This window comes from Nomascus leucogenys, chromosome 4 (genome assembly GCF_006542625.1).
Source record: "Nomascus leucogenys isolate Asia chromosome 4, Asia_NLE_v1, whole genome shotgun sequence".
NCBI lineage: Eukaryota > Metazoa > Chordata > Mammalia > Primates > Hylobatidae > Nomascus > Nomascus leucogenys.
Window position 1 is genome coordinate 98,494,469 of NC_044384.1, and position 24,893 is coordinate 98,519,361.

The 24,893-nt window shown below is 53.2% G+C and overlaps 1 protein-coding gene across 2 annotated transcripts in view; it reads left to right on the plus strand.

Annotated features, from left to right (window-relative positions):
- The first annotated feature begins 3,172 nt into the window (after window positions 1–3,172).
- The window catches only part of TKT (transketolase), a 31,315-nt gene continuing 9,594 nt past the window's right edge, over window positions 3,173–24,893 (plus strand). For both annotated transcript variants that reach the window (XM_030811611.1, XM_030811610.1), the window contains exons 1-5: window positions 3,173–3,445; window positions 16,929–17,046; window positions 17,928–18,041; window positions 18,824–18,921; window positions 24,090–24,281. In XM_030811611.1, the coding sequence (XP_030667471.1) occupies window positions 3,339–3,445; window positions 16,929–17,046; window positions 17,928–18,041; window positions 18,824–18,921; window positions 24,090–24,281 (629 nt within the window). In that variant the 5' untranslated portion in view covers window positions 3,173–3,338. The remainder of the gene's footprint in view (window positions 3,446–16,928; window positions 17,047–17,927; window positions 18,042–18,823; window positions 18,922–24,089; window positions 24,282–24,893) is intronic.

Here is a 24,893-nt window from a genome sequence, read left to right on the forward strand (position 1 = left end):
ACTCCCTCTTTGGGTTCAATTAATTTGCTAGCGCAGCTCTCAAAACTCAGGAAAACACATTTAGCCGTTAGTTACAAAGGATATTTTAAAGGAGACAAAGTAACAGCTAGGCAAAGAGATACATAGGCGGTGGCCTGGAAAGGTCTCTAGTGAAGGAGCCATTGTCTCCATGGAGCTGGAACGTGCTATCCTCCCGGCACGTGGATGAGTTCTTGTTCACCTTCCTGTGAGCCTCTGTGTGTTCCGCTGTCCAGAAGCTCCTGAACCCTGTCCTCTCGAGCCTTTCATGGACATTTCATTGGGTAGACATGATTGACAACCTTGTGGAAATGTGATTAGACCAAAAGTATATGATCTAATACTAATTGACTGAGTGGGGAAACCCAGGAAGACCTGTGTGTCCTGACTCTTCTTGGCCTCTCTGTGAAGCTCACTGTCTGGTAAAAGGGCAGACCCTTGAAACCTTTTGAAAGCTCTGTGACTTCCAACTCTGTGGCCCTTAGGACAGTGGCTCCCTAACGGAATGGGCTCAATTTCCCCATCTGCCTAACGGGACTCATCCTTATCACTCTGCACCCACTCTGGTCTTCCCTCCATGGGTATGGGACAGAACCCCTTCTCATGGGGGTCTAATGACCTACAATTACACGAGGTAGGTGAGAGAACTTACTTATGGCCAGCTCCAAGACAGACCGGCAGGAGAAGAACCTGCCATGGGGAGAGAAAGGAGCAGGTGAAAGGAGGGCAGGAGAAGGCCTGAGAGACTCTGTTTCTGGGGTCTGCTCCTGAGGCCTAAAGCACCCCAATGGCATAACAAGGGTTGGGGGGAGTTCTAAGCCAGGGACCTATATATGCGTATCATAATATCACAGGCCCTATTCATGTGGAACCCCAGGAGGAGAGGAAGCCACCCTGAGGTGCCTGGAGTTCCAGGTGGTGGGGAGGGGACAATTTTCTTTCCATTACTCCTAGGTCCCCAGAGCCATGGTGAGTTCTGTGCCATTGTCAGAGACCAGAGTGGGTGCAGAGTGATAAGGATGAGTCCCACTAGGCAGATGGGGAAATGGAGGCCACTCCCTTAGGGAGCCACTGCTCTAAGGGCCACAGAGTTGGAAGGCACAGAGCTTTCAAAGGGTTTCAAGGGTTTGCCCTTTTTCCAGACAGTGAGCAGCCTGAGGGCAGAGGTGGCACCTACCAGGCCTCTGAGGGTGGCACACTCTGGGGCCCCCCTCCAATCCTAGTCCATAGTCCTCACCAGCCAGACACCATAGGGCCAGCCTCTGCGGGCTAGGCCAGCTAGAGCCAGGTGCTCTATGGGATGCCATACTTAGGGTCTGATTGGGCATCTGGGGGGTCAGGCCAGCAGAGGAGCACCTGGAGGCGAGCTGGGGGACTCACTCAAATTCAGTCCATCGCCTCATGACCCACAGCTGAGTATGGGCAATGCGGGGAGGACATAGAGGACACAGGGCGGCCACTGGTGCCTCTTGGATCTCACAGGGTTTTTAGCTCCCTGCCCAGCCACCCATTTGAGGGTCTTGCCTTTATCTTTCCTCTGCCAAATGGAGCTTCTTCCTCTGTAAAATAGGCATTGTAGGCAGTATGTACCTCACTGGCCAAGTGTGATAGGCGGATTGAATGAAACAGTGTCTGTGATGAAAGTCCCCTTCGTAATCCCACTCTAGGGAGCCTCATCCCTCTGGGAACCATGGGGTCTGATACAGTAGTGGTGGGTGTCCCTGGCCCTACAGACCTGGAAGCAAACCCAATAATCTCCCTAAGAGTCAGCAGTGTTTCTAGGCCCTAATAATTTGTAAAGGGTCTTCCCCTAGTAATTTCTCAGTTATCATCACCTGGCATTGTCATGGCTACCACTATCCTATTCTCATTTTCAATAATCTCCATCCCCTGTGCAGGGCTCTAAAGCCCTGAGTGGCTGGGCATGGTGGCTCATGCCTATAATCCGGCACTTTGGGACGCAGAGGAGGGCAGATGGCTTGAGCCTAGGAGTTCAAGACCTGCCTGGGTAAAGTGGCAAAACCCCATCTCTACAAAACATACAAAAATTAGCTGGGTGTGGTAGTGTGTACCTATGGTCCCAGCTACTTTTGAGGCTGAGGCAGAAGATCACTTGAGCCCAGGAGGCTGAGGCTGCAGGGAGCTGTAATCACTCCACTGCATTCCAGCCTGGATGACCGTGGGTGACCCCGTCTCAAAGAAAAAACAATTTTTTTTTTTTTTTGAGACGGAGTCTCGCTCTGTCGCCCAGCCTGGAGTGCAGTGGCGCAGTCTCGGCTCACTGCAAGCTCCGCCTCCCAGGTTCACGCCATTCTCCTGCCTCAGCCTCTCCGAGTAGCTGGGACTACAGGCGCACGCCACCACACCTGGCTAATTTTTTGTATTTTTAGTAGAGATGGGGTTTCACTGTGGTCTCGATCTCCTGCCCTTGTGATCCGCCCGCCTCGACCTCCTAAAGTGCTGGGATTACAAGCGTGAGCCACCGCGCCTGGACAAAACAATTTTTTTAATTATTAAAAAAAAAATAGGGCCTGGTGCAGCGGCTTATGCCTGTAACCCCAGCACTTTGTGAGGCCGAGGCGGGAGGATCACCTGAGGTCAGGAGTTCGAGACCAGCCTGACCAATATGGAGAAACCTCGTCTCTACTAAAAATACAAAATTAGCCAGGCGTGGTGGCACATTCTTGTAATCCCAGCTACTCGGAAGGCTGAGGCAGGAGAATTGCTTAAACTCGGGAGGCGGAGGTTGTGGTGAGCAGAGATTGTGCCATTGCACTCCAGCCTGGGTGACAGAGCGAGACTCCGCCTCAAAACTAAGTCCTGCAGTCTCTTGGGCCTGGGGTTGGTCGGCTGGGGCCAAGCCTGGCACCCACCAGCCTTGCGACCTTGATTGCCCTTGCCAAGCCTCAGTTTGTCCGTCTCTAAAATGGGATTAGCTGTGACAATTCCACAGAGGACTGTGTGGAGGAGGGAGACTGAGAGGCCTTCGAGTCAGGAGCCAAGTCTCGAACCTTGAGTTGTTCGTTGTGTTACTATTATTGGTGTGTGTGGTTAACTGCTAACCTCGCAGTCCGCAGCAGCCCAGCGCCTAGGGGAGGGGAGCGGGCAGGAGGCGGCCCCAGGAGGGGCGGGGCTGATGGCCTGGGGTGATTCGAGCCCCGCCTCCTCCCCCTGCCCCGCCTCTCCCTTCCCCGCCCAGCTCCGCCCGGCGTCTTAACGCGCCTCCGCCCCGCGCTCGGCCTCGGCAGCCGCCTGTCGTCGCGGGAGCAGCCGCTATCTCTGTGTGTCCGCGTGTGCGCCCGGTCCCCGCCCGCCGCACTATGGAGGGCTACCACAAGCCTGACCAGCAGAAGCTGCAGGCCCTGAAGGACACGGCCAACCGCCTGCGCATCAGCTCCATCCAGGCCACCACGGCGGCGGGCTCTGGGTGAGTGCGCGGCGCCGGCCGGGGGCGCGGCTCAGGCGGGGCGGGGGGCATCTGCAGCGGCCAGATTCGCCGCGGGCTCTGGGTCGCGCCGCGCGCTGCCTAGACGAGGAAGGTGGCCCGGGCGCCGTCGGAGGGCGGAGACGCGCGCCTCGCAGGGCCCCGGGCTGCAGGCGGCTTCCGCTGCGCAGTGCACTCGCCCTACTGCTCGGGTTCGGCCGCGTGGGCCTCTGGTCCTCCGTGCGCCTCAGGCCGGCTCTTCCCCACGCGGATCGCCGGCCGCGCAGCTGCATGGTGGCGCGGGGGATGGGCTCGCAACTCGCCAAGTCTCCTCTAGGGCGATGCCGGGAAGGCCACCATTATTGCTGTTCTAGAGAACGCGGCCCTCTTAACCCTCTCCACCACCTGGCTGTGTGGGCGCCGCCGGGAGTGTTCCCCCTTCCAGATGAGGAAACGGAGGCTCCAGTTAGTCAGCTACCCAAAGTTACACACAGGGAGATCCGGCATTTGAGGCCCAGCAGTCCGACTCTAGAGAACCTGTTTTTAACTCCTCTTGCAGGAGACTTGGGGGCCTGGCCTTCTCCCCACCACAGACTACGCTCCCTCACCCCTGTCTCCTGCCACCCCTGGGTTGGGTCCGAGTTTGGAGCAGGGGGCTGCTGAGACGCCAGGCAGCGGCGCGGCTGATGGGGGGGAAGAGGAGAGGAGGGCGGTGGCACGTGGATGCAGAACCCTGGCATCCATTGTGAAAAGGAGGTCTAAGATTTGACCTGAGGCTGGAGGAGGCGGAGGGGAAGGAGACTGAGAAGGCTAAGCGCCGGAAGGACGGAGTTCCAGGGCCCTAGCGCCGGGAGTGAAGTCCTGGGGCAGGGCCAGCCACCAGGTGCTATATCTCCGAGGTAGGAGCTGGCGTGCTTATGCCCCGATATCCTTCCCCGGCCAGCCCTTTTGGCCCAGAAGGTGGACAAAGGCAGTTGCTGATCCCAAGGAGCCTCCTCTGTAGCGGAGACAGGGATAATTAATGAGGGCCACCGTGCATGCAGCTGGAGGTGTACAGTGGGGTGGGTGAGAGGGTCAGCCAGTGAATTACTTCAGAGCCTGCTTCCCACTCTGTAAAGCGGGGACAGTAATGGCACTTACGACGCTGGGTGGTTTCAAGGACTCCAGTGCTCTACTTGGAGGCTGCTTTGAGGCCACAGTGCCAGCAGTGCGCCAGGCTTATGACAGGGTTGTGAGGGCTGCGTGGTGGATGATTTCCCGGGACCTTCCCAAACAAGCTCTATGTTTCAGACAGACAAGATTCAGGCTTCTGGCCAGTTTCATTCAGGATGTATTATTAAGTAAATCTGTTAACCTTTCTGGGTGGGTACGCATTCACCCTTTGTGCCTTTAAGACACCCTGTTCTCAGAAGGGATTAGATGTCTTTCAAAAGCCCTTCCCCCACCCACTCCCTTGCACACTTTGGACCTGTTAGCTCTCCTGGGTTTGTATCAGTCTTACCACTTATGTGGGGTATCCCCTGCCTGGGCAGGGACCTGGCTTACTCTCAGCTCCCCCTTTGCCAGCCTGGCACACGGTAGCTCTGCCGGCCTTGTGTTCCTTGTTTGGTACTGTTGGACCTGCTACCTTTGGCCGTTTCAGGGGGTCTGAGGTCTAGCTGGAGAGAAGCAGCAATTAGCCAACTAAGTAGTATTGCACATCTGAGCATCTTTCAGGGCTAGATAAAACATGCAGATGTTTACAGGGTTCCTGAGCTGCCGAGTAGGTATCTGGTATAACACAGCATCATCATTCGTTGCATCCTGAGAATAACCCTGTGAAATAGATTGTGTTGTATTCACATTTTATAGATGGGGACACTGAGGCTAGTGTGTTAAGTTACTTGCCCAAGCTGGTAATTGGTGGCCATTCCATACTGTCTGGTTGGGGCTCATGCTTCTTGGCAGGGCATGGTGGTTCATGCCTGTAATCGGGAGGCCGAGGTGGGAGAATTGCTTGAGCCCAGGAGTTCCAGACCAACCTGGGCAACATAATGAGACCCCATAGCTTAAAAAAAAATTTTTTTTTTTTTTTTTTTTTTGAGATGGAGTCTTGCTCTATCGCCCAGGCTAGAGTGCAGTGGCGCGATCTTGGCTCACTGCAACCTCTGCCTCCTGGGTTCAAGTGATTCTCCTGCCCTACCCTCCTGAGTAGCTGGGGACTACAGGCATCCGCCACCGCACCGGCTAATTTTTGTATTTTTAGTAGAGACAGGATTTCACCATCTTGGCCAGGCTGGTCTCTTGACCTCAGGTGATCCACCCACCTTGGCCTCCCCGAAGTGCTGGGATTACAGGCGTGAGCCACCGCCCCCGGCCAAACATTTTTTTTAATTGGCTAGGTGTGGTGATGTGTACCTGTAGTCTCAGCTATATGGGAGGCTGAGGCAGAGGATCACTTGAGCCCAGGAGGTTGAGGCTGTAGTGAGCCTTGAACGTGCCACACGCTCCAGCATGGGTAACAGCGAGACCGTGTCTCAAAAAAAAGAAAAGCCAAGAAAAGAAAAATAGTTGGGCATGGTGTTACATGGCTGTAATGCCAGCGCTTTGGGAGGCCAAGGCAGGAGGTTTGCTTGAGGCCAGGAGTTCAAGACCAGCCTGAGTAACATTAGCAAGACCCTGTCTCCAAAAATAAATAATGGTTCGGCCAGCTGCAGTGGCTCATCCCTGTAATCCCAGCACTTTGGGAGGCGTAGGCGAGTGGACCAGCTTGGCCAACATGGTGAAACCCTGTCCCTACTAAAAATACAAAAAATTAGCTGGACGTGGTGGCGGGCACCTGTAATCCCAGCTACCCAGGAGGCTGAGGCAAGAGAATCACTTGAACTCGGGAGGCAGAGGTTGCAGTGAGCTGAGATTGCACCATTGCACTCCAGCCTGGGCAACAAAAGTGAAACTTCTCAAAAAAAAAAAAAAATGCCTCTTGGGCAAGTGGTCTGTGCCAGGCTGGAGAATGGTGAAAAAGGTGAAAGGGAAGGCCAGGTACAGCCCTGGTGGATATTAGTCAGTTTGAAAGGCACTTGGAGAGAAATAAGATTTACAAATGTAGGGTGCTCCAAAAGAGTGGAATGTCAAGTGGGTCTCCTAGTTCTTTGTTAGGCAAAGTCTGATTTCCTCACTGCCTTTACCCCTCCGGAAACATACTGTGGTGACTGAGAGTTACACCATATTTACATTGTAATGTCTTGGAGGGGGAAGCTCACTGAACTCAAAAAGTATCCATTTGCAAAAGAAAAAAAGGATATGTAAAATACAGTGACTGTGTATGTATATGTATATGTTTAAAATATGCAAAAAAGTAGGGAAAACTTATTTTTCAGAAGGAAATAACATTGCTATGCAACCCATATTTTGAAAGGTGTGTGCCAAGAGTATGTGTGTGTTTGCACCCAAAAGCTAATCAAGGAAGACTTGAGACACAGGTAGTGTCCTGTTTCTGGTCTACTGTTCCCTCTCTGCAATGAGGCATAGAGTGAAGGCTTAGTCCGGAAGCGCTGGCCCAATCTGGGCTGTAGTCACAGCTAAAGTGACAGTTTGTCAGAATGTCCCCTTTTCTGGGGGAGCTGGCAGGATTTTGATCCAGTCCTTTTTCTTTTTTTGAGATGGAGTTTCACTGTGGTTGCCCAGGCTGGAGTGTAATGGTGCGATCTTGGCTCACCACAACCTCTGCCTCCCAGGTTCAAGCAATTCTCCTGCCTCAGCCTCCCAAGTAGCTGGGATTACAGGCATGCACCACCACACCTGGCTAATTTTGTATTTTTAGTAGAGACGGGGTTTCTCCATGTTGAGGTTGGTCTCGAACTCCTGACCTCAGGTGATCCTCCCACCTCGGCCTCCCAAAGTGCTGGGATTATTATTGGCCCCTTTTCCTTTTTTCTTTTTTCTTTTTTCTTTTTTTTTTTAAGACAGGGTCTTGCTCTGTCACCCACCAGGTCTGGAGTACAGAGGCACAGTCATGGCTCCCTTGCAGTCTTGAACTCCTAGGCTATAGCAATCCTGCCTCACCCTCCTGGGTAGCTGGGACCACAGGCATGTGCTACCATGTCTAGCTTTGGTCCAGTCTTTCACTGGCCACTTACTGAGACAGGATTCATACATTCTGTCAGTGAGGACCCAGGCTCGTTTCTCGATAGCTTTCCCTTTCCTGTGCCATCACTGACCCGTGTGCAGTGAACCTCACCAGGCCCGGGAAGCAGGGACACTGGCCTCTGTCAGGAGTTGGGCCTGGAGGTGAAGGGACAGACCTCACAGAAGGCTCTTTGTTGAGGCAGCGCCCACAGTGGCTAGAGCTTCTCTGGGGTCATCTCCTTCCATGGGCTGAAGGAATTGTGGCAAGGGTCCAGCTCATCCTGGCTTTAAAAAAACAAAACCCCAATGGCCTTGTCAGAAGTGGCCTGGATGCTGAGGCTGGTGGCAAAGATTTCTCAGTTCTCACCAGGGCCAGACTGTGGTGTTATCCAAACAGTACAGTGTCATCTGAGGACTCCATCACAGTCAGGCCTGATTCAAAAGGGAAGGTGGTCTGTGCTTTCAACAAGTCCCCCCAGGGTTTCTGACCCACAGCTTTGGGGAGGGTAATGTCTGGCCAGTCCTGGCTGGTGGACACGGGAGATGAGTCTAACCCTGGCTCTGTTCCTAGTGGCTTTGCCTTTGTCAGAAAGGCCCTTCCGGCCAGATGCGGTGGCTCACGCCTGTAATCACAGCACTTTGGGAGGCCAGGGTGGGAGGATTGTTTGAGTCTGGGAGTTCAGGACCAAACTGGGCAACATAGTGAGACCTCATCTCTACAAAAAAAAAAGAAAAAGCTGTGCATGTGCCTGTAGTCCCAGCTACTTGGGAGGCTGAGGTGTGAGGATCACTTGAGCCCAGGAGTTCAAGGCTGCAGTGAGCTATGATCATGGCTCTGCACTCCAGCCTGGGCAACAGCGAAACCCTGGCTCTTAAAAAAACAAAACAAAACAAAAAAAACCTTTCTATCTCAGGGTCTCAGTTGCCCAGGCTGGAATGCTGTGGCGTGATCTCTGCTCACTGCAGCCTCCGCCTCCTGGGCTCAAATGATCCCCTCATCTCAGTCGCACAAGTAGCTGGGACCACAGGCATGAGCCACCATGCCTTGGCTAATTTTTGTATTTTTTGTAGAGTTGAGGTTTTGCCATTTTGGCCAGGCTGGTCTCAAACTCCTGGGCTTAAGCGATCCACCTGCCTCAGCTTCCCTAGAGTACTGGGATTACAGGCCATTTTCTCCATCTTGAAAGGAGAGGTTCATGGATAGGTGGTTTCAAACTGGGTGCCTGGGGATGGAGTGAGTGGGCTCCGGGGTTCCACCACCTGCTGTTGCTGATTTTACATCTTGGTGCTCTCTGTGCCCTTGAAGTGGCTGGGATTGTATCCCAGTTTACCCAGCTCTGACATCTGAGGTGCTTTGGCTGAAGGCTTGAGGGCCTCCTGGGGTCTCTGGCTCCATGTGGCCCCGCCTCTCTGGGCCTGCTTCTGTTTTTGGGCTGCCTCAGGACCCATCCTGGCCCTGACTGAGGCAAGAGCATGGCCGTTGAGATTGCCCCAGCAGCAGCATTTCCCCACTCTGTGAAGACACTGGCCGTCCTGGGGTGGCTTGGTTCTCTGCCCGAGTGACCTCTCCTCTGCAGGGCTGGTGGTCGGTGTTTTAAGAAACTGGAAGTGAAGTACAGCACCTGGTTAGGATCTGACTGAGACTTTCTCGTGGCTTCGTATGGACTCTAACTGATGTCCAGCCCCTGTTGTGGCTCTGACCCCTCAACATTCATTGTTTCTTGAGGCAGGCTTGTTATCACTGTCGCCTAGTTCCACAAAATCAGGAACTCCCTTCTTGCCACAGACCAGTTTGCCCTGGGTGCTGGGGACACTCCTAGAGGTCAGGGACCTGCACAGAGCTGGGTCCTCAGGCAGGCTCTGCTCCTGTCCTGAATGGAGAGGCAAGGTAGGGGAGAGAGGGTGTGCTGGGAGCTGGGGTGAGCCCACCTGCAGATGGGGGTTGCTCAGAAGTCAGTTGCATTTGTGCACTGGGTGGCATCTCCGAGGACTACACAGCTGAAAGGGAAGTGTGAACGCCGAAGAGCTTCCTCTGCTGAGCTCTCCTAGCACCTTTTTCTTCCGTTTATTTGTTTGTTTGACAGAGTCTCGCTCTGTCACCCAGGCTGGAATGCAGTGGGGCAGCAATCTTGGCTCACTGCAACTTCCACGTCCCAGGTTCAAGCGATTCTCTGCCTCAGTCTCCCAAGTAGCTGGGATTGCAGGTGCATGCCACTACCACCCAGCTAAATTTTGCATTTTCAGTAGGGACATTTTCACCATGTTGGCCAGGCTGGTCTCGAATTCCTGACCTCAGGTGATCTTCCCGCCAGCCTTGGCCTCCCAAAGTGTTGGGATTACAGGCGTGAGCCACCGCTGCAGGCCCTTTTTCTTTTAAAACACATTTTTAGGCCAGGTGTGATGGCTCATACCTGTAATCCCAGCACTTTGGGAGGCCAAGGTGGGTGGATCATTTGAGGTCAGGAGTTCGAGACCAGCCTGGCCAACATGGTGAAAGCCCATCTCTACTAAAAAATACAAAAAAAATGAGTCGGGCATGGTAGCAGGCACCTGTAATCCCAGCTACTGGGGAGGCTGAGGCACGAGAATTGCTTGAACCCGGGAGGCGGAGGTTGCAGTGAGCCACAATTGCACCACTGCACTCCAGCCTGGGTGACAGAGTGAGAACTTGTCTCAAATAAATAAATGAATAAATAAATAAATAAAAACAAATTTCTAGCAGCTTGATTAAGGTATAATTGGCGTATCATAACATTGTAAGTGATTTTAATGAATTTGCAGAGATTACTACAAAAATTTACCACATCTCCTAAAAGATCTCTTCTGGACATTTGCTGTCACTCCCCATTTCCACCCCCAGTCCTGGGCAACCACTAATCTAATTTTCTGTCTCTAAATTTAACTCTTCTAGACATTTCATATAAATGCAATTATACAGAATGAGTTCTTTTGGGTCTGGCCTCTTAGCATAATTTTTAGAGGGTCATCCATGTTGTAACATGAATCAGTACTTTGTTCCTTTTTTGGGGGGTGGGGGGGCAGGGTCTCCACTGTGTCCCCAAGCTGGAGTGCAATGGCACAGTCATGGCACACTGCAGCCTCAACCTCCCGGGATCGAGCAGTCTTCCCACCTCAGCCTCCTAAGTAGCTGGGAGGCACTCACCACCATACACAGCTAATTTTAAAAATTATTTGTAGAGACAGGGTATGTTGCTGAGCCTGGTCTCAAATTCTGGGCTCAAGTCATCTTCCTGCCTTGGCCTCTCAAAGTGCTGGAATTAACAGGCATGAGCCACCACGCCCAGCCCTTCATTTCTTTTTATGGCAGAATATTCCATTGTGTGGACACAGTGCATTTTGTTTATCCATTCATCAGTTTTTCTTAGCATTTTGCTCTTATCCTAGCTCTGCTGCTGGCAGGCTGTGTGACTTTCGGCAAGTCACTTACTCTCTGTGGACCTTAGTGGCCCCATCCTCCAAATGCAGCATAGTCTAATATTTACTGAGCAATTGCTAATTTCTATGCACGGTGCCACCTTCTATACATACACACTACATCATTCAATCAGATTCTTCTTTTACCTCAGTTTTATAGTGAGGAAACTGGCTCAGAGAGGTTACAGCCCCAAGGTTACTAGGATACATCATGTATTCATTTGTGCACTCAGTTTGTGCCTGGTACTGTTCAAGCCTGTGGATACAACAGTGAAAGGCCCAAAGCTCTGTCCTCAAGGAGCTTGTATTGCAGTAGGGTAGACAGGCAATAACCACCTAATGTCAGGTGGCAAGCATGAGTGAGGGGAAGAAGAGCTATTTTAGATAGTGTGGTCAGGGAGGGCTTCTTGGAGGAGGTGACATGGGGCAGAGATCTGAAGAAACAACCTGAGGTCTGGAGCCAGAGGTTCTTTCCGGGCAGAAGCCAGCTCAGGTAGTTCAGGGCACAGGAAGAGCAAGAACTGCTTCTGATGTTCAGTTCCACCTGACATCCTGGGATTCTCTCTTGAGTTTTTTTTTTTTTTTCTGAGGTGGAGTCTGTTGCCCAGGCTGGAGTGCAGTGGTGTGATCTCGGCTCACTGCAGCCTCTGCCTCCCAGGTTCAAGCAATTCTCCTGCCTTAGCCTCCCGTGTAAAGTAGCTGGGACTACTGGCCCGCACCACCACACCCAGCTAATTTTTGTATTTTTAGTAGAGGCGGGGTTTTGCCATGTCGGCCAGGCCGGTCTTGAACTCCTGACCTCAGGTGCCTCAGGTGAGCCACTGCCTCTGGCCTCTTCTAAATTTTTTTTTTTTTTTTTTTTTTTTTTTTTTGAGACTGAGTTTCACTCTTGTCTCCCAGGCTGGAGTGCAATGGTGAGATCTCGGCTCACTGCAACCTCTGCCTCCCAGGTTCAAGCGATTCTCCTGCCTCAGTCTCCCGAGCAGCTAGGATTACAGGCATCCACCACCATGCCCAGCTAATTATTGTATTTTTAGTAGAGACGGGGTTTTACCTTGTTGGCCAAGCTGGTCTCAAACTCCTGACCTCAGGTGATCCACCTGTCTCGGTCTCCCAAAGTGCTGAGATTATAGGCGTGAGCCACCTGAATATTTAAAAAAAAAAGTATATGCATAAAGAAGAAGATAAATGATATACTCCTGTCATAAATAATGAACCTGTGTGTAGCTACTCCCAGGATTAAGAACTAGTACAATACAGTGATTTTTGGAACTACAGTAGGTCCGTCCCTCCTCATCTTCCCTTCCCCTGAGAAAGAACTATACCCTGAATTTTTTGTTCATTATCATTCTATTGTTTTCCTTTTTTTTTTTTTTTTTTTTTTTTTTGAGACAGAGTTTCGCTCTTGTTGTCGCAGGCTGGAGTGCAGTGGCGCCATCTCGGCTCACTTCAACCTCCGCCTCCCGGGTTCAAACGATTCTCCTGTCTCAGCCTCCCGAGTAGCTGGGATTACAGGCATGCGCCACTCTGCCCGGCTAATTTTGTATTTTTAGTAGAGATGGGGTTTCTCCATGTTGGTCAAGCTGATCTCAAACTCATGACCTCAGGTGATCCGCCCACCTCGGCCTCCCAAAGTGCTGGGATTACAGGCTTGAGCCACCGCGCCTGGCCTGTTTCCCTTGTAGTATATACAAAAAGACTTGTACATAAATCAATATGGTCTTCTTTGTTAAACAGATCCTTCTGCACTGTGCTTTTTTCACACTATATTTGGGAAAGAATATTGATACCGGATTTGTGAAGTGTAGCTCATTCTTACTGCTGTATAGTATCCCATTATATTAATATATTCCAGTTAACCTCGTCTATTGATAGACGTATAAGTGAGTTCCAGGTCTTGGAATTGCAAACAATGTGGGGCAGCCCTGTTTGTGTTTCCTTTGTTTTTTTGTTTTTTGTTTTTTCCTGAGATGGAGTCTCACTCTGTCACCGAATCTGGAGTGCAATGGTGCAATCTTGGTTCACTGCAACCTCCGCCTCCTGGGTTCAAGTGGTTCTCCTGCCTCAGCTTCCCAAGTAGCTGGGATTACAGGTGCCTGCCACCATGCCCAGCTAATTTTTGTATTTGTAGTAGATACAGGGTTTCACCATGTTAGCCAGGCTGGTCTCGAACTCCTGACCTCAGTTGATCCACCCACCTCAGCGTCCCAGAGCACTGGGATTACAGGTGTGAGCCACTGTGCCCGGCCTGTTTGTGTTCCCTGTAGAATGTGTGGAACATGTGTGTACATTTCACTGTATGTTCCTACTGGTGAAGTTGCTGGGAGTTAAGGAATGTGCATCTTCGGCTACTGATCTGGTTTATTTTTAATGCTTAAAAGATTACTTAGGTTCTCTATTTCTTCTTGAGTCAGTTTTGGTAAATTATTTTCATTATTTTTTTTTTAGACAGTCTCACTCTGTTGCCCAGGCTGGAGTGCAATGGCATGATCTCGGCTCATTGCAACCCACGCCTCCCGGGTTCATGCTATTCTCCTGCCTCAGCCTCCCAAGTAGCTGGGATTATAGGCATGTGCCACCACGCCTGGCTAATTTTTGTATTTTTAGTAGAGACGGGGTTTCACCATGTTAGCAAGGCTGGTCTTTGAGCCGCTGACCTCAGGTGATCTGCCTGCCTTGGCCTCCCAAAGTGCTGGAATTACAGGTGTGAGCCACCGCACCCAACCTGACATCCATTATCTCTTGAAGGAGCCCACCCGGAGGGTGAGGGAGCCTCTCTGGCCTTTTCTTGCATAGAAACCTGTGAGCAGGTGGAGTGAGCACTAAAGCGATGACAGAGATTGTCCTGGCCAGGGGGCATCTGGAAGAATATATGTTGTCCTGGAGGGGAGTGGAGAGGGTGCTTTTTTTTTTTTTTTTTTTTTGAGATGGAGTTTTACTCTTGTTGCTCAGGCTGGAGTGCAATGGTGCAATCTCGGCTCACTGAAACCTCTGGCTCCCAGGTTCAAGTGATTCTCCTGCCTCAGCCTCCCGAGTAGCTGGGATTACAGGCGTCCACCACCACGCCTGGCTAATTTTTTGGTATTTTTAGTAGAGATGGGGTTTTACCATATTGGCCAGGCTGATCTTGAACTCCTGACCTCAGGTGATCCGCCCGCCTTGACCTCCCAAAGTGCTGGGATTACAGGCGTGAGCCACCGCCCCCAGCCTGGAGGGGGCTTTAAGGGACTTTTTTTGGGCCTAGCTCTAAGCTTGCCACACCACTGTCACAGGTTGAACTAATTGGGGTTGTAAGTGGACTGTTTTGGTCAAGGCAGGGTTTGTTAGTTTTTTTTTTTTTTTTTTTTTTTAACAAACTGTCAAGTGTGCTTGTTAGCCATGTTTATCACAGAGTCAGGGTATACAATAAGTACCCTGTAGCCCCTCCACCATGCTCCTCACCCCATCTCTTGCCATTGTTCACCCAGAGTTGTCACACACAGCACCACGGGATGGGGCGTCCACCTGCAGTTGTGCAGGCAGTCTGGAATGGCAGGAAAAACTCTGGCCCGAGGAGGCCACAGGCTTAAATGTATGCCTTTGGCCCCAAAGGCCCTCTAGTAAGTTGAGCTTGAAAGTAACTGTCTCCTGTGTGCTCAGTGCTTTACAGTGTGCAGAGCCCGGTCTCAATCCTTGGTTTATTTCTCCCCTCTTGCCTGCCTGTGGCCAGCAGGTGTGGGTGGTGTCACCATCCCTGCCTGTAGATAAGAGCTGCAGGTGCTGAGAGGGTTGTCAGTGGTCGCGGCTGCTGGAGACCTGGGGTACTGTGCGTGCGTTATCTCACTGTGTCTCCCAGACACTCTCCCAAGTGAAGAAGCTGAGCCCCGGGTTGACGAAGCACTTGCTCAAGTCGTGAAGCCCAAGTGGCACAGCTCACCTCCCCAACCCAGGACGCTCTGCCGAGGGAGAGCCCCAAAAGCTCTGGGGAGGAGTGCGGGGACACCTGGCTCCTAAGTGTTCTTCTTTTGTGCGTGTTTACTTGGTAGAAGTGAAGAGAGTGGCCGCAGCAGGCTGGATGCAGCCTTTGGAGGGAGTGAAAGGCTGCAGGCCTAGCAAGGAAGGCTTAAGATCAGCTGCACGTTCTACTTCTCACCCTTGGTCACCTCGCAGCTGACCTTCCTCTCTCCACGTCTACTCTATCTGGGCCTGGGTGTGCCTCTGCCACGCACGGAAAGAGCCTGTGCCACACCATTTCTCCCTGGAACCCCTTCTGGTGGCCAGTGGGAGTGTCACCCCCGGGTGTCGACGTGGACGGGGCAGGTGGAGCCCTGCACTTACCGTCGTTATTCTTCCCCGGAACGGTTTGGCCCAGTGTCCACCCACATCCTTCTCCCACCAAGGATCCCTCCTAATGGGACCATGGCTTTAGAAACAGGACCCCTCAGGGCCAGGGCTGCCCTTGGAGGTGGGAAGGATGAGAGGTCAGCCTGACTGGGGTGGCCTCCAGTTGAAGCTGGTACTGGGAGCGTGGGATTAGGGTCCCTGCCAGGCAGAAAAGGTTTCTCGTTTACCATGTCCTCACCTCCCTCTTTCAGGTGTAGTGTCTTTTCCCATGACCAGGAGTTCATAGAAATAGTTAAGTATAAGATGATCGTGTGCGAGAATGTTGGTACTAAACCAGCATGGACAGTTTTCTGGATTTCTCTACTACTAACTTGTCTGCACTGAGCGTGACTCACCCCTAACCTGGTGGGAGCGCTGACTGGAGGGGGCGGGAGGCTGGCGGCGTGAGCTCCAGGTGGTGCATGTGCCCTTGGGCTTGGCATGGGGCTTGTCTTCGTGTGAAGGACCTCTGGGAGCAGTGAGAGGGCTGAGCTGAGCTGCATGTGGAGGGGCCCTCCCGGGAGGCCTGTGCCCTGAGGCTGAACTTTTAACAAAACCCTGGGACCAGAGGGCTTCAGGGCTGACCAGGACCTGCAGCACTTCCTGCTGGGAAGCAGGAAGCAATAGAAAGTTTAAACTTTCTATTGCTCAGTAGCTGCTCAGTGATTAAAACAAGTCTAAAAAGCCAAGGGGACTCTGGCCCCACCACTCCCAGGCTGGAAGGCAGGTTCTTGCTTTGTCAGCCCTTCCTCAGCCCTTGTCCATAGGCAGAAGGGGTTTTTATTAATACATGATTGTAGCCTTGTAGAAGATGAGATTGTGTGTCTTGCTTTGAAAATTCTACACAAAAGCCTGTTTCCTAGTTGCTACAGCAGCCCTCAAACTGCCCATTTCTAAAGCTTTCAAGTAGCCCAGTGATGCAATTGGAAAGCCCAAGGCCCAGTTTTTCAGGCTACCACACCCTGTGTGTGGAGGCTGCTGGGAGGTCTGTGGTAACTCCATGAGCCTCAGTCCCTTCCTCCCTGCCCCGTGGGCTCAGAGGCCCAGCACCCCTGGGTGCTGAGAGGGCAGGGTGCCCTTCACAAGTGGGCAGTGTCCAGGCAGTCCTGTCAGGATGTGGGGTCAGTCATAGGAATGCCGGCGCCCGTCGGCTGCTGAGTCCTTAGACTCCTGGGGGCCACTAGGTGGGAACTGGCTTCTACCCGGACAGCAGCTGCCCCCAGCCGCGGTGCTAGCCTTGGGCTGAGTCTTCTGTGCTAGATCTCTCCTGGGCCCCTCCTTCCTTCTTACTCAAGTCCAATCCCAGATATTTTCAGTTGCCGTGATTCTGAGGATCTGGTGCCCCTGGAAAGGTGCAACAGTCCCCAGCACCCACTAGCTGGCCCAGGCCCCAAACTTCCAGGAGTGGCCTTCTTGAGACCATGTGTCACCCTCCCAGGGAACAAAAGCTCGTGGCTGTCTGATAAGCCAGGCCTGTATGACTCCTCGGGACATGTACCCTCAGGTCCCTGTACAGCTGAGCACGATAGCTCAGGAGTGCAGGGCCATGATGTATGCGTCTGTCTTCTCTCCTGGGCCACAGCCACCCCACGTCATGCTGCAGTGCCGCAGAGATCATGGCTGTCCTCTTTTTCCACACCATGCGCTACAAGTCCCAGGACCCCCGGAACCTGCACAATGACCGCTTTGTGCTCTCCAAGGTAAGAGCCCAGCTGCCCACTGCCAGCCACACCTTGCCTGGAACTAGGGTCACACGGGCCCTGGAATGGTGAGTGGTCTTTGAGGAGGCCTGGCTGGGCCCACCTCTCCCAGGTGCCTTCTCCCTGCTCGTCCTGGCCTCTCCCTCAGTGTCCTGCTCTATACTGACCCAGCTGGCTAAGGAATACAGGACTGAATTGATGGGTTGCTCTGCCATGGAGCCCAGGTACATGAACAATGCTTTAACCCAAGGAAATGGAGTAGGGGACTATGGAAACGTCTGTTGTGTGTTCTGCCCAGTCTGGGTGTTGACAGGCAGGACTGGCATCTCGGTCTGGGTTGTGGCTCCCTGCCTGCTCTGTCTGCATTGTGCCAGCGCTCCCGAGGCCACGGCTTGTCCCCCTCAGGGGTGGTGGTGTGCTGTAGCAGGGTTTTGGATGGGGACCCTCTGACCCGCCCCTTCTGGGTGGAATCACAGCCACAGATCCCTGAAATCCACCTGTGCTCAGGCCTGCCTCTGTGGCGTTTGGTCTGTCGGGCAGGCTTTAGAGCTTAGAAGTCTGTCCAACTTGTTCCCATGCCACAAACCAGGGATTAGGGCAGCCGGCTGCCTGCTGGGGTTTTGGCTTCGTCCAGCCTCACAGCTGTGCCCCCTGCACCTGTCTTAGTGCCTGCCCGGCCTTGGCAGTGGGAACTTTGGGCTGAAAACCAAGAGGCTGAAGAGGGCCGAAAGGGGAGAAGTGGCCTTCACTTCCTTCCTCCCCTCAAATGGATGCTGCAGTTGGCTGGCTCGGCCGGGCCCCAGGGGTCAGTGTGCAGTAGGCACAGCCCGAAGTAGAACCGCTCCCCACCTGACCTCACCCCACTGTCCATCTCCCGGCAGGGCCACGCAGCTCCCATCCTTTACGCGGTCTGGGCTGAAGCTGGCTTCCTGCCCGAGGCGGAGCTGCTGAACCTGAGGAAGATCAGCTCCGACTTGGATGGGCACCCGGTCCCGGTAAGTGCTCCTGCCAGAGCCTCCCATGCCTCTGCCTCCACTTCCTGTTTCCCAGGCATGTGGGACGGGGGTAGGGGGTGCCCACTGAGAAGCCAAAGGTATTGAAAGGCAGAGGAGGCATTGAGATGAGGAAGGAAAGAAGCAGGTGTTTTGGGGACATGTATTCACCCCAAGCTGGTGCCAAAGGGGATGGCCTTCTGAGGCCTCAGCCAGGGTGCTCTGGGATGACTTCAGGGAGGGCCTCTCCCCAAGCTACCCTTCTGCACTGGGCCTCCTTGGCTAGGTAGCTACAGCTCAGGAAGAGAGGGGACTCAATAAGGGAGTGGCTGCAGGATGCTGGCGAAACCCTGGGGAAGGGACCCAGTTTATTCCTTGGGGTGCCAACTGGCATCCCTGCAAACGTTAAGATTTCATGGATTACCACAAAGACTCACATGGTCTGGGTCCCCATGAGGGCCAAATGTTCTGTGTCAATTTTTTCATGATTCTCTCTCCCAGCACTTTGTGAAGTGGGTGATGTGGGAACTGAGGCTCACAGAGGTTCAGTCCCTTGCCTGAGGCCTGAGGCCACATAGCTGGCTAGTGGGCAGGGCTGGGATTTGAACCTATAACTATAATTAGTTCATTAGGAGAAGAAGTCACATGCTAGGTAGAGGCCACCCTGGGGCCTGACCTTCTGCAGGGGAGGGGCTCGCTGGGCTGGGTGGGAGTGTGGCTCCCCAGGCGGGTGAGACCAGGATCCCTTCTCCTCTCAGATTAACTGTGGCCTTCTGTTATGACAGAAACAAGCTTTCACCGATGTGGCCACTGGCTCCCTGGGCCAGGGCCTCGGGGCCGCTTGTGGGATGGCCTATACCGGCAAATACTTCGACAAGGCCAGGTAACACGCCTATTCCCCACCCCCACCCTGGGTAGTTTTGGGGAGTGGTCCTTGGGTGACCCACCATTCACCGCCACCCCCAGACTCTTCCTCTTTCCTGGCTAGGGCAGAGTAATACATATGCGTGGCCTCTTTTGCTCTTTAAACATCGCTATGGCTGGTGCCATGACTGGCCCCCTTTACAAATGAGGAAGCACTCAGGAGTTAAGGGACCTGCCATGGGTCCCTCAGCAGTGACTGGCAGGGCCGGGTTTGCACAGAGTGCGTGCTCCCAATCATGTGCTCTTCAGCCAGAGTGCCTAGGCGGAGGACTTCCTGTTTTGCCCCCAGCCCTGTGCCCAGACCCCAGAAGTCTCAGAAAGACCCACCCCCAGGCCCCTGTCTGACTAGGCACCAGGAGCCCAGGCCTGAGCCACTTGCCTTTATCTTGGTAAAGGGGAGGGTTGTATGTTCTGGGGGGTTCTGGGATACCTGTAAGCCACCTCGTATCAGCAGGGAAGAAACAAACATTTGAGAGATTGAGCCTTCAGAGGGTGGGTGATGAGCCTGACCAGAAAGGTGTGCTGCTCCAGCGCCCACCAGGTGATTTGTAGGAGTGGCCCCCCAGGCAGGTTCTAGCCAAAAGTTTGTCTACGGGTGGTCAGATGTTGCCTGGGGGGATGAGGTTGTAAACTGTTAAGAATAATGGCCTGCTGAGGGAAGGATTTCTTGAGGCCAGGAGTTCCAGACCAGCCTAGGCAACAGAGCAAGACTCTCTCTACAAAAAATACAAAACTTAGCCAGGCATGGTGGTGTACACCTGTAGTCCCAGCTACATAGGAGGCTGAGGTGGGAGGATCACTTGAGCCTAGGGCTTCAAGATTATAGCTATACATGATTGAGCCACTGCACCCCAGCCTGGGCTACAGAGCGAGACTCTGCTTCTTTAAAAAAAAAAAAAAAAATTTTTTTTTTTTTTTTTTTTTAAAGAATAATCACTGTATTAGTCTGTTTTCATACTGCTGATAAAGGCATACCCGAGTCTGGTTAAGAAAAAGAGGTCTAATGGACTTATAGTTCCACATGACTAGGGAGGCCTCACAGTCATGGTGGAAGGCAAGGAGGAGCAAGTCACATCTTATGTGGATGGCAGCAGGCAAAGAGAGAGTTTGTGCAGGGAAACTCCCGTGTTTAAAACCATCAGATCTCGTGAGACTTATTCACCATCACAAGAACAGCATGGGAAAGACGTGTCCCCATGATTCAGTTATCCTCTGCTGGGCCCCTCCCACAACCAGTGGGAATTATGGGAGCTACAAGGTAAGATTTGGGTGGGGACCCAGAGCCTAACCATATCAATCACTCATCAGAAGGGTTCCTTTGCCCTTTGGGGGCTAGGCCCTGTGCTTAGTGCTCATGTGCTGTATTGGGTTCCACCTTTAAAAGCCCCCTGTGAGTTGGGTAGTGGTGTGAGAACTGTGGCCCGTCTTACAGGTGAGGAAGCTGAGGCAAGATGCTGACCTAGGCCATCTAGTCGGTGGTGGAGGTACCCAGAGTCAGTATTCAGCATTCCCAGGCTGCTCTTGGAGAGGCCGAGGGCACCACAGGAGCTGGGGGAGTCCTGTGGGCGGGAAGCCTCCTAGAGGAAGAAGGCCAGTGGGGCCAGCCCGCAGGGTGGGAGAAGGGCCCAGCTCTGCAGCTGGTGGCATCTCCACTGCCCTGTCCTCCACCCCTGCAGCAGAAGTGCCATAGTGGGGTTCGGGATGACTGTGGGTCCTTGAAGGACAGGAGGCTGCAGGGAGCACCTTCTGTGAGCAGGCCCTTCCCCAGGACTGGCTCTCCAAGGAGGCCTCACAGTCCCTTCCAGACCCCCTCAGGCCAGTGTCACCTGACCACAGTTTGCTTTCAGTCCCTGGCTGAGCCTTGGGGCAGGCTTGGCTACACCCAGAAGTGATTCACCATGAAGTAAAGAGAGAGAGACACACAAAGAATGAGATGCATGTTTAAGAGCATTTTATTTGGCAGAGAACCAGAGATGTGAGTTAATTATTCCCTACAGTTGCTGGAAATAATTCCCTGTGAAGGGGCATTTCCTGACCCTAACATAATGGAACAAGTCAGTGTAGGGAGAAGGAGTTTAGCTGGGTTCCCAGAAGCCAGGGTGGCTTGGGGCCAGGGTTGCCTGGAGCCTAGGCCCCTGACTGTACCTGGGGGAAGGGGCCAGGGCATCCAGGGATTATCATGTCAGGCCAGGCACCCGGAGGTAGCGTCTTGATAGAGCAAACTGGTCTCCGCTCACTGTTTCTCCCTGCCCTCCTGTTTAAAAAGTACAGAATGATATTAAGAAATGAACGTTTTCCTTATTTTTTTATTTTTATTTTTTCTGAGATGGAGTCTCGCTCTGTCACCCAGGCTGGAGTGCAGTGGTACGATCTCGGCCCACTGCAACCTCCGCCTCCCGGGTTCAAGTGATTCTCCTCCTGCCTCAGCCTCCCAAGTAGCTGGGACTACAGGTAGGTGCCACCACGCCTGGCTAATTTTTTGTATTTTTAGTAGAGACGGGCTTTCACCATGTTAGCCAGGATGGTTTCAATCTCCTGACCTTGTGATCTGCCCACCTCGGCCTCCCAAAGTGCTGGGATTACAGGCGTGAGCCACCACGCCCAACCAACATTTTCCTTATTCTTAACACACTGCCTCCCACCCCCAATTTAAATCCAATGATGTATTTTGTCCATGTTATCATGAGAAAAGCTTACAAATCTGTAATCCCAGTGTGTGTGTGTGTGTGTGTGTATAATGTAAAACCTAGTATTACACTTTAAACCAAGCCTTCTATCATGAGCTTTTTCTCCTGACATTAACAGTGGAGAGCTGGTTTTTTTTGTTTGTTTGTTTGTTTTTGAGATGGAGTCTTGCTCTGTCACCCAGGCTGGAGTGCAGTGGTGCCATCTTAGCTCACAGTAACCTCCGCCTCCTGGGTTCAAGTAATTCTCCTGCCTCAGCTTCCCGAGTAGCTGGGATTACAGGCCCACACCACCACACTCAGCTAACTTTTATATATTTAGTAGAGACGGGGTTTCATGACATTGGCCAGGATGGTCGGTCTCAAACTCCTGACCTCAGGTCATCTGCCCACTTCAGCCTCCCAGAGTTCTGGGATTACAGGCGTGAGCCACTGCAACCCATCCTGAGAGCTGGTTTTAATGATCACATAATGTTCTGTTTTATGGAGATGCTATAATCCATCTAGCCAGTCCTCTGTTGTTGGACACGTAAGGTAGTTTCCAAATCGTTCTGCAACAAATGTCGGCCTTCTGTTTAGGGTCCCGTCTCTTCAAATTAGTTCATGAATGGATGTTTGCAGCCCCCCACCCCTAACTCTAACAGCTCAGGCAATACCAAGCCTCAGGGTTAGCCCAGGCTCCTGTAGGCCCCTTCCCTGTTCACAACCCCTTCCTTGGCATCTCCTCGGGACCTCAGCACACCCTCCGACCTGAGCCTGATGGCCCCATAGGGCTTAGCCTTGTCCCTAGTCTCGAAGCCAAAGCTGTGCTGGGCCTCCAGTGCTAGCCTCGGTTCGACTTCCCTGGAAGTGGGTGTGGGCTTGGGGTGGCAGCCAGTTGGCTTCCCTGGAATCCTTTTCTGGGAAGTCGAGTTGGCTTCTCTGGCTCAGCCCCATCATGTGGCCCCTTTCTGTAGCTGCTGTGCCAGACCAGAGCCCCTCCAGGGTCTCTGGGCCCCCTCAAAACCTACAGGGGAAAGAGGAGGCAAGGCTGGGACAGGATAGGGCCTCTGAAGTGTGGGCCTGAGGCTTTGTCCTTCAGGCCATGGTACCCCACAGGGGCACCACCTCCTGTGGTGGAGGCCGCAGAAGAGCAGCACGAGGCAGGAGAGGCTGCAGGGAGTGCTCCCAGCCTGCTGGCATGTGGAAGTGCTGAGTCATGCTGACAGCTCCGTGGCTGGCTGTCCCAGCCTCTTCCTGCTGCCCCTGCCTTGGCCCTGCAGCAGGGAGGCCTGGAGGCTTGGACTGCTGAGCATGCAGCCGGGTTGAGGGCCTTTTCCTGCAGGAGCAGAAGGGCAGCCGTGTCCCCTCTGAGCCCAACCAGGCACCAGCCTCATTTCCTGGGGCTACACAGCTAGACACTGGGCAGGGTAAGGGGAGGTCCCCAAGTCCTACCACTCCTCACCCTACATGCATGCTTACATGGCAAGGAGTGGACAGTCTAGGCTATAGTCAGACCTGCATTTGAATCCTGGCTCAGCAACTTCCTGACAGCACGGCCTTCAGACAAGTCCTGTGTCTGTTGCTGCCATCCCTCTGCTACCCCGATCCCCTCACGTCTCCCAGGCTGGGCTCAGAGTCCCTGAACTGGTCTCCCTTCCTCTAGCCTCACCCCCTCGCCCACCCTCCCCAGAGGCCTGGGAACGTTCTGAACTGGGTAATTTATCCCAAGTTCACTGTTCTTTTTAACATGTCTCACTGTCTTGAAAAGATCACAGTTGCCTGTGTTGAGGGGAGGAGAGGGCCCCCGTGGTAGAGAAAGGGCCAGGTGCAGCTTCAGTCTTGGGGTCAAGAGCCAGTCTTGGAAGCTTGGGGAGAGCCTGTCCCATGAAGCGCCTGGTCCTCAAGGGCCCTCTGCTCCGTCCTCCCCTGAGCCCTCTTGCTCCAGGGTGTTGCCTAGAGTGCCTCAGGCCTCCCTGGCCCACCTCCCTCCTCCGGGCAGAAGCAGAGCTTGGTTCCCAAGGTTCACCTTTACCACTGGCCCACCCAGCCAGTCCCAAGGCCTCCTCCAACCTCTGGTTCAAAGCGGGGTCCGTCCCCTGCAGCAGGTGGCTCAAGCCTGTTCACCCACTGTTACTCACTTTCCTCTCGTTCCAACAACCCCCATTTTTCTAGATCTTATTAGCCAGATCCCTGTTGTCCTAGACCTCTGTTTCTTAACAACCAGTACTTTTTCCTGAGCTCCTGACGGCTTCCTTCATGGCCATTTTCTCTTGGGGTGTGGCTTGTGGTAGGCTGCAGGGACCTGGTGACACTGTTGCCCCTCGAGTGTAAATGCTGTCTGTTCTGCATATCCACACGTGGCTGCTCCTTTACCCAGAGTGCAGGCTTCTTGGATGGGTAGGGGTGGGAGCCAGCTGGGTCCAGGTGACGAGGACTGGCCTGACTCACTCTCTGTCCACAGCTACCGAGTCTATTGCTTGCTGGGAGACGGGGAGCTGTCAGAGGGCTCCGTATGGGAGGCCATGGCCTTTGCCAGCATCTATAAGCTGGACAACCTCGTGGCCATTCTAGACATCAATCGCCTGGGCCAGAGTGACCCGGCCCCGCTGCAGCACCAGATGGACATCTACCAGAAGCGGTGCGAGGCCTTCGGGTACGTACGAGGCTGTGGCCTGAGTCTGGTCACAGCACGGAGAGTGGTCTGTGATCGCAGCTTTGCAGGTGCAGGTGCAGGAGCTGAAGCTGGGACCTTAAGCACCATCTAAAGGTCCCTTTCTTTAGCATTTGACTCACAATTTCAAACTCTAGGCATTTGGATTTAGTGGCTCAGGATATGTGGGCCAGGCCCAGTTTTAAGTGAGTTTCCTTGTTCTTGTGGTTGTGGCATGGTGGCTCTCGGAGCTTCCACACACCATCTCACGTCAGCTCACTTTGTTCTTGAGGAGGGAGGGTTCTTGAGGGATGGGGGCTCGCTCGGTAAAGCTAAAGGACATATAGCTGTGGAGAGGTTTGAACCTCAGTTTGGTGGCCACGTCCTGTGCCCAGCCCCAGCCAGCCTGGGAAGGAGGAACAGGCTCCTGGTGAAATGGGAGATAGGGTTTCCAGATGCCCCCCTTCGGCCTTGATTGGTTACGAATTCAGGGTCAAAGGGCACAAAGCAGGGAGGTCAATCTGCATGGGTGTCAGCCAGAGGGGCCCCACCTCAAAGCCTCCACCGGTGTCCCCAAACACAAGCTGTTCTGCACAGGGGCCCAGCGTTGGCTGA